The 9,786-nt window shown below is 32.0% G+C and overlaps 1 protein-coding gene across 2 annotated transcripts in view; it reads left to right on the top strand.

Annotated features, from left to right (window-relative positions):
• The window catches only part of LOC127739103 (furin-like protease 1), a 32,326-nt gene extending 22,860 nt beyond the window's left edge, over positions 1 to 9,466 (top strand). For both annotated transcript variants that reach the window (XM_052250693.1, XM_052250694.1), the window contains 4 exons: positions 1,418 to 1,474; positions 2,573 to 2,692; positions 2,950 to 2,991; positions 5,916 to 9,466. In XM_052250693.1, coding sequence (XP_052106653.1) covers positions 1,418 to 1,474; positions 2,573 to 2,692; positions 2,950 to 2,991; positions 5,916 to 6,073 — 377 coding nt within the window. In that variant the 3' untranslated portion in view covers positions 6,074 to 9,466. The remainder of the gene's footprint in view (positions 1 to 1,417; positions 1,475 to 2,572; positions 2,693 to 2,949; positions 2,992 to 5,915) is intronic.
• Positions 9,467 to 9,786: the final 320 nt, after the last annotated feature.

Below are 9,786 nucleotides of genomic sequence, written 5' to 3' on the forward strand. Positions count from 1 at the left end.
GTAGAAATAGCAAAATAGGACAAGAAAGGAAATTTATTCATTCATTGTCATTTGTTTAACATCTAGATGCATTTATTTGATATTATTTAGACGAAAACAAATTATCAATAAATGCAATGCATAGCTTCTGAAACGTAACCTTGGTTGAGAGTTTTGATTGTCACTGGGAAAAAGTATTAACAGAATTACAGGACTCCAATGTAAATTGGAATAGGGGAAGTCCATAAAACCTTACAAAATCAAATGTCAGACTATATCAATCAACGGAACGAATGGAAAACAACTCTTATATTATTTACTGGGTACAGGCATTTCCGGCCAAAACAATGGTAGGTTAAACCTAGCTTAAATTTCACTTGCATGACAGTTGTTTATTGTTGGAAAAAGAGAGCTTGTTGAATACGGATAGGATTTGTGCTTGGCAACAAATAACCTACGGGTTCTACAATAGGTAGTTCAAGGTTTCTTAAACTAAAGCAAACTTTGAACTTTCCGTTCGCGTGGCGTCGGATTCTGCATCGTGTTTTCGACCTGTTGTAACTGTGTATTTATATTTCCCTCAGAGCCAAACTTACGTCCCTTTTTTATTTGGCATGGCTTTTTTGTCGGATGGAAGAGACGTTTATATTTCTATACCCAAGATATAGAAAGTGTATTCATTTAAAAAAGTTGTATTTGACTTCAAATGTACTCAATTAGATTCAGAATACCAAGCAGGAATGCATGCTTGACCGGATATTTGTATATTTTTTTTTATCACTAAAACATATACAACATATGGCTATAAGTAGGAAGACCTAATGAGAGGATGGTAAAGAAAGACTCCAAATTCCTTATCGGCCTCATTATTTTAGCAGTACATGTCTTTTTGTTTTTATTTATTTTAACTTTTTTAGGGGTTGGTCGTCCTCAGTATATAGTTTTCTTTGTTCCTTGTCTTAGAGATTGTTGTATGTCCTGGGTCGTTTTTCCGTTTTTTGTCATGGCGTTGTCGGTTTGTCTTCGCTTTATGAGAATGAATATCCTAATGTGATACTTCGTCTCTCTTTAACATTCTCTTTTTCTATGAAAAATTACCGCATTGTCATTGAAATCAATGTTAAATTGTCAATGAAATTAATTTCATATGACAAAAAAACATTTATGATTTCATGGTTAAGATTTGGAAGAAACGTTTGGAATCTGTTGTTTTTTTGTTTTTTTTTTCTTTTTTCATTTATCATCAGTAGAACGACTAAAAATCTGACTATGACGTGTGTTAATTGTTGACGTCATTTGTAATACAACTATTTAAACGATTTAAACTGTGGCAAAGTAAAAAAAAAAAGCATTTCTGCACTCACAGGGTTAACACCATACTGTTTTAATGAAACCTGGACATTTTCTTGACAGTATTTTAAAAATAAATATATTTCAGTTACTGTCAGTTCTTGGTCGATAACATTTTACGGAACTTCCGCAGATCCTCTTCCTAGTAAGTTGAATAAAACTATCATATGATATAAAATACCACAATCTCACTCAGGAAAACACATATGTATAAAAGACAATTTAGTATATAAGACTTCTTTTGATGTCAGTGAAAATAAAAATATCAAATAGATAACAAAATTGTAACATACAGTATTAAACAAAACACATATGCCTAAAAATATTGTAAATTCAGAACCTTTTACGATCGTTTAATGTGGAAAAATTTGAAATATAATTTGTTATGTTAGTGATCTTCTTGCATTGTGAATAAGACATTATACAGTTTACTCTCGTTGTCTTGAACTCGGTTGACTAGACATTGCGATTGAGTCAAAGATTTCCCGTGATCCCATGTTTCATATAGATACTAGTATATATATTTCGACTCCTGATGAGTCAAAATTGGATGAGTCAAAATTTAGGTTAAACCGAATCAAATGTACAGTCCCAACGTTAACAAAAGCATTTAAATTTCATGTTTTATCTCGAACAAATGCACGTATATCAACAAATTACCTCGGGAATTTAAATGGATTGACGAGTTAATCTTGACCATTATTACACCTGTAATTACATTATCCGGTCATTTACCATGTTCACCACTGCTGTATGATTTATGACATTGTTTTCCTACGATTATTTACAGAAGATAAACTTTGATCAATAAATAATTCCAGATACAATGTTATAGATTATGAAAAAAAATATTTCAAATGTTTTGTATCAATTAACCGTAATCGTACATTAATGATTTCTATTGTTCATAATGTGATAAAAACTAATCAGTCCGTGTTCTTATTCTTTTGTATTTACTATTGCGGAAAAAGATCGATCCCCTACCTATATTCATCTGGCTTTACTTTAACCTTACCAAGCTAATCAGGAGTTGTGTCCCTTAGTCTGTCAAACTTCCGGTATTCATTTGAGTCGAACTACGGGTTACTCGAAATATTCCTCTGGTCCGTCTGACTTCGAGATAACGAGAGTCGATTGTATAATATACAGACAAAAAACGGCTATTTCTGTCGCCCCGTTCCATATTTTATGTGTTTAAGTGTTCAGTTTGTTCAGTTCATTTAATTATTATTTCATGTTTTAGATATAGACCAATGTATATCATCACCATGTGAGAACAATGGGACTTGTACAAATAACGTCTATTCATATAATTGTCAGTGTACTGATGGTTATTCCGGGACAAACTGTCAGACCATTATCAGTAAGTACATATCATACTGTTGGTTTTAAATGTCTTAATTGTTACATTTTAACTAATTGCTCAGCAAAAAACAAGTTACATATTAATATACGTAGTTTTCAAGTGATACTAGTTTAATATTATGTTTTAGTTTGTCATTTTATAACGAGAATCACAAATGGTTTTAATGCAGTCTGTCGGCAAGGCCCAAACATGTTTTTTATCGTTGTCTAACTTGAACGTTTATCAATAGTACTTTTAAAGTTAATATATTTCAGCTACCGTCAGTACTCAAGGAACATCTACAGAACCTCTTACGAGTAAGTTAAATAAAACTACCATAGGATACAAAATGACACAATCTCACTCACCAACGTACATATCCATAAATTACAATAAAGTATAAAACTTCATTCAATGTAAATGATCGTCAATAAAGCCTCAATCCAAGAATGAAAATATCAAATATATTGATTGATTGTTGGTTGCTTAACGTCCAGTTTCAATATACACATTCTCATGACAAGTATTCTATACCTCGAATTTTGTATGATGGCTTAATGTTCAACAAAATTGAAATTTCCTGGTGTCGTAATAATCGATCTCGTATTTTATTCTAACGTTTCATGATGAATTTACGAATCCAACATTGGACATTGTTTACACTAAAAAATATCAGAATTTGTTATGTAAGGTTTGTTCTTGTTTTGTGAAAAAGACATTATATAATAAAGAGACAAAAACGACTTTGTATGACGCCCCGTTCCAAATATATTATATGTGTTATGTTTAAGTTTATTTATTTTATATGTCATGCTTTAGATACAGACCAATGTATTCCATCACTTTGTCAGAACAATGGAATTTGTACAAATAATATCTATTTCTATAGTTGTCAGTGTGTTGATGGCTATTCTGGGGCAAACTGTCAGACCATTTAGTTATATGCATCTCATTACAGATTATTCAGCTTCTCTTCTTGTTAAGTGTTGCTTAACGTCCAGTGGCTATCGTTAGGAGTACATTGCGGCGACAAATATTTAAATAAAGGCAACAGTAGTATACCGCTCTTCAATAGTCATAAATCGATTAAGCGAAAACAAATCCGGGTAACAAACCAAAACCGAGGGAAACACATCAACGCAACATTTTTTTATTTATATATATAGGAGTTCAATGTTTTACTTCTTTGTTTAAAGTTAGTGGTCATCATGTTGGTATCTAGAATATGCATTTCATGTTTAAATGTATATGGTCTAGAAAGAAAACGATTGAGGCTTGTGTGCACATACCCTCCCTCACACACATGCACACATGCTATACCTGTACTAATTAATACTATTAGTATTACTACTGCTAGTAGTCCTTTGTTCGTTTATGTATCATTGACATTTTGCTTAGTTTCTTTTGTTACTTATTCGGACTCGGACTTCTTTTGAACTGAGTTTTACTGTGCATATTGCTATGTGTTTCTTTATTCTACATTGGCTAGAGGTATAGGGGGAGGGTTGAGATGTCACAAAACATGTTTAACCCCGCCGCATTTTTGCGCCTGTCCCAAGTCAGGAGCCTCTGGCCTTTGTTAGTCTTGTATGTTTTTTTTAATTTTAGTTCATTTATATGTTTTGGAGTTTAGTGTGACGTCCATTTTCACTGAACTAGTACACAATTTTATTAAGGGGCAAGCTGAGGATCACCTCCGGGTGCGGGATTTCTCGCTGCGTTGAAGACCCATTAGTGACCTTCGGCTGTTGTCTGCTCTTTGGTTGGGTTATTGTCGTTTTGACATATTCCCCATTTCCATTTTCAATTTTATTGACCCTACTAGTATTTGTATTGCTGTAGTTTGGTTTTTCAAAAGAGTAATGTCTTCATGGTTGGTATTGTATCTTCTGCCAAATATTGTTGGTACTCAATATTATCATTTTAATGTATTATTATTATAATCAAAATTTCGTTTCCTTCATCATTCACAGATTGTTGTTCATACCATGTAAGTGAGATATTTGGTAACAAGAAAACAAGTCTTGTTATTGCTGACGATGATGGAGTACTGACATTTGAAATTATTCAGTATGCTAAGGGAAAAGGGGATAAATAAAAATTGAAATCCATCAAAATTTAAAACAACAAATTAAGTTGACATTTAACTTTAGTTTTACAAAAAAGGTGGATCAACACTAAACCTTACGGCAGGCATATTCTAATAGCACAAGGTTTTCTTTTTTAAATCATGCATGATTTAGTTGTGTGTTCGACAGGAAAATTACATTAAGAAAATATGTCCTTGGTCACTGCACTAATAAGGCTGGGTCAGGAATTGTCAAATATGTTGGGACAGTAACTCCTTGATTTATCAATGTTTTTTTAACTCATATTATATTGTTTAAGATATAGACACTACATCTCCTTGTCAGAACGATGTGATTTGGTCAAAAAACATATATTTAAATAGTTGTTAGTGTCGTAATTCCTGTGAAAGAGAGGCTAATGATACCAAAGCGACATTCAAACTCATAAGTCGAAAATAAACTGACAACGCCATGGCTAACAAGACGAACAGACAAACAACAGAACACAAAACACAAAACACAACATATAAAACTAAAGAAAAGGACTTATTACTCCACAAAGACATGTACAAATTGCATCATCATATTGATAATAGTCAGTTAAGATAGATCATCACATTGACAATATTTTAGAGCAGACAAAATAACACCAAGAGGCCTGAAACTGTCTCTTGTCCATCTGCTCGTCTATCAATATATTTCAACATATTAATTCCAACATATTAATCAGCATTAGTACCAGTTCGTGTATTAAGGAATGCTTTGATAGAACATATACAAATTTATTAGGCTTTTTGATGATTAATATAGTGCAATTGATCTTAAGATTTGCCAGGCAGTAAGGGAGTGTACACGGATTCCACTATACCCTGGCAGCTCTCGAGGGGTGCTCCGAATAACGGAGGAATCTTCAAGTATATACATACATACATGCATAACGTCCTGCTGGACAAGTTTATGTACTGATGTTTCACTATTTTAACATACACGACTGGCACATGGTCACTGTATCAGAACAAGGGAGCGTGAACAAATAACCTATACTTATATAATTATGAATATGCATATTTGGGACAAAATGTAATAAATATTTTAAACGATGACAGTTACCCTGATGTCATAAAATACGTGCAAATATAATTATCTATATTTATGTTTTCAATATTTTCCAGCTGAGGATAATGGTATAAGTACTACAGTAGTAGTTGTTGTAGTAGCTGGTTGTGTTGTTGTTGTAATTGTGATTGTAGCCATTGTAATTGCAGTTGCAAAGTCCTTTTCAGCTGGAGCAACAGTGGGCCCTGTCGGTGTTGCAGTTGTATGGCAATAGGAAATAACGATATACGATAATACACTTATTAGTACACATCAACATAAACAATTATGTTTATGAACACGTATTGCAGTTGTATGGCAATAGGAAATGATGATATACGATAATAACTTCACAACAAAATAAAGAAATTATGTTTTTGAATACATAATTGTTCAAAAGACTGAAAATGTATTGATTGCAACATTTAGAACTTATTTCAAATTAATGTAAATGGTAAAACCACCTGATAATTGTGTACTTTCAACATAAATTAAAGAAATTACATGGGTGGCAGAAAACATGAAAAGTATTACTCGTAGACAGTTTTGTCTACATTATTTGAATTCTGGACATGGTGCAAACTTGATTTATTAAAGTCATTGGAGAGATGTCAAGATGACATATCCTATGTAGATCTTGTTAAAGAATAAACCTCGGAAACTATGATGAAAAAACAGTGAATGGGAGTGGGGTGGGGTGGGCGATATAGTGGGGGAAGGAAGACAACTAGCTTCAACTTCACTAGATGTTGACAGTAAATTTAAGACAAAGAGTATCCCATTAAAGGTTTTATCAATGGCCTCCGTTTACATAATTCAGAAACTATATTTCGTACAGGCCAAATGCCTTCATTATTGTACCTTTGGACGAACGACTATATGAAAGGTTGATAAATGAAATGTCAATGAAATACACGTGAACGTCAATAGGCCCAAGACCACGAATATAGTTCCCTTTAATTAAAGTGTATTTTTTCTTTATTTTTTTTCTTTCCTTTTCTCATACATTTCTTAGTTTTTATAAGGTGGAAATGAAAGAAGAGAGCTGAAATAAATTTTTGGATGTTTTATTTTAACTGATTTTGATATGGAAAGAGTGATTAGGCCAGGTGCAAAAAGGTAATATTTACAGTTTTCGGAACATCTCTTTGACTTGTCCATAGGGGTATGGATGTGTATTGGCTAAATTTGTAAGATGTAAACGTTCAATTTTTCTGAAACTTGGATATATTTTTGGACTTGTACTGTTCATTACACACACAAAAGATTTGACAAAAAAAACAGGCAGTTTTTTTTTAATTAGACAAAACGTTATAAAGAACTAATAGAGGAATTAATTGTGGTCTGTAGCCAATACTACCTTTTTGCTTCGTAAAAGTACTTATCAAACATATGTTTTGGGGTTCTGAAAAGATGGTTCCAATACATGCGTTTAAACATTTTTTAATGATTTTTAACATAAAATTTTAGCAATTCCATTTTAAAGGGAATTTGTCTAATAATACAAAGAAATGAAGGTTGAATCAGTTTTTGTTAACCTTCTAGATTTTTTTGATATATTTGCAAACATGACAGTGTGTCAATGATAAATGTGTTTTATCACTGGCAATGATACTTTTGTGTCTCTATCAAACTTTTTTGTTGGATGTTTTTATTTCATAAACAGAAAGACTGATTGAAAAAATATACACTTGATACACAACAAAATGATTAATTGATTGATTTTTGATTTCTTAACGTCCAGTGGCAAATTACAAAAAAAATCAACAGGACCTTCAAAATGTTGATCATATTTGGTAAATATTTTGATGGTTGAATCAGTTTACTTTCTTTTTTATTTCGTAGGATTAAGTCAAAAGGATGACACTATTCTTTTTATTGAATGATTTTTCTGTTGCATATTGTGTCAAAACGTAAAATATGTAGCTTTTTAGAAAGACTCTGTAATATGCAACTTATTTAAACTGATAAATGTATCTGTTTGCTTATAAAAATTCCTTGTTAAATGTGCACATTTTGTTAACATTCTTTTTTAAGTAGGCATCATGGCATCATTTTTTTTGTTATTCAGATTTAAGAAAAAAAACTTAGTAATAGTATAAAACGAATTATTTGAAGTTGGATATTTCCTATTACATGGAAAGGTTTTACCAGTAGTCTACGTCGGTTTGATTATGCTAGAGGGTCTGGATGGGGTATACAGAATAGAAAATAATGGGCCAATACTGCAGAAAAATGGGTCAATCAATAAAGAATAGAGAAATGAAGGACCCCCCCCCCAAACCCCAAATCAAACCCGCATGCAAAACAGTGAAAATCAAAGACATAAAATACTATCAGAAAAATAATGAAAGGGGAGGAACAAAGAGGGAGATTTTAACCTTCCTCGAAGATGACTTTCTATTTTTTAAAGACAGAAGAGGGGGTCTCCCTTCTAGCACTGATGCGTTGGCAGGTATGCAATTCATATGTCTGGATCGTACTGAACATGCATGAAATATTTGCCACTGGACGTTAAGCAACCAACAATAAATCATATGTCTCGATTGGTGGTTCAGTGTTATTTATTACTTGAAAAGACTTATGTTTGTTGCTGAGATTTTTAGTTTCTGTCCCACTTCATACATGTACATATTATCAATTTATAAAAAAATAATATTGGATTATATCGTTTACAAATGTTTACATTTTTTCGTCCGTCCAATTTGTGGTAAACTATTTTTTAAAATTCATTATTGCTTTTTACTTTCATGTGATTTTTTATTTACGTAGAATTTTCCAAAATGCGCAATGCCGCAAATTAACTTTAAAGTAGAAAAAACATGAGAAAAACATCACATCTTTATCATCGAGAAACATACAACCTTGCTAATGAAAAAATCTTAACAACTTTTTTTGATTTTGTTAATCCTGAATAAATTTTCTCAAAATAGTTATCTCAGATAACAAAAATCGTCCTGCATATACATAAAATATTCGTCAATAGACGTAAACATTGCAACAGTCCATCACGAAAGACTTTTTCAAAATATACCTCGGAGTTATTATTCACTAGTTTTGTCTTAATACGACACCGTTTAACTAGTCTTATTGTAGCTTACTTGGCTCGAACTCGGGATACCAAGCGTTCCCATCCCAGCAGGTTCAACGTGCTTGGATGTCAAAAGCACACGGCATTTAGAAGTCAAAGCAAAGACGACTGGTCGATATAGAGTAAAAACAAATATGTATGAGTATAGTGGTATGTCTTTCTGAGTAATATCTGGAATTGTAAACACTTTGGTATGTTCATATATCCTTCTAATTATCATGTAATATTCGCCACTGTACGTTAAACAGTCATGAATATTCTGCGGGTAAATAGTTCAATTGCAACCAAGGACTAGTTTCATCTTCTATATAATTTTATTTTAAAATGCTAGTACAAGTATTTCTCAATGTCCTCAAAAATAAAATCAAAATTATGATGATACGAACGCCTTTGTTATTTATACACACTATTCGTCATTAACATGTTTACAATTTGAATGCATATATCTTTAAATAGCTTTTGAATTGTTAGAACATTTAGATTACGTAGGTACCTATTGTTTAGTAGAAATGTGTGAAGATTGCCTTTTTAAAGGCATGATTTATATATTTTATGCTTACTGTAACTGTGATATTTTTATATTATATACTTTCTACTGTAACTGTGATATTTTTATATCATATACTTTCTACTGTAATTGTGATATTTTTTACATTTTGTTAATAAATCATTTGAATAGATTCTAATTGAATTTATTAATTGAACCCTTTCAAGATGATATGATGATGTGACGTAATAATTGTACACTCGCTCCGAAGGAGGAGGTATACTGGTTTACGTCTGTCTATCTTTCCGTCCTTCCTTCCGTCCCATGAAATTGTGTTTCATTTTTCTCATGAACTACATATCATAGCTTT

The sequence above is a fragment of the Mytilus californianus genome, unplaced genomic scaffold, assembly GCF_021869535.1.
Source record: "Mytilus californianus isolate M0D057914Y unplaced genomic scaffold, xbMytCali1.0.p SCAF_4, whole genome shotgun sequence".
In the NCBI taxonomy this organism is placed as follows: domain Eukaryota; kingdom Metazoa; phylum Mollusca; class Bivalvia; order Mytilida; family Mytilidae; genus Mytilus; species Mytilus californianus.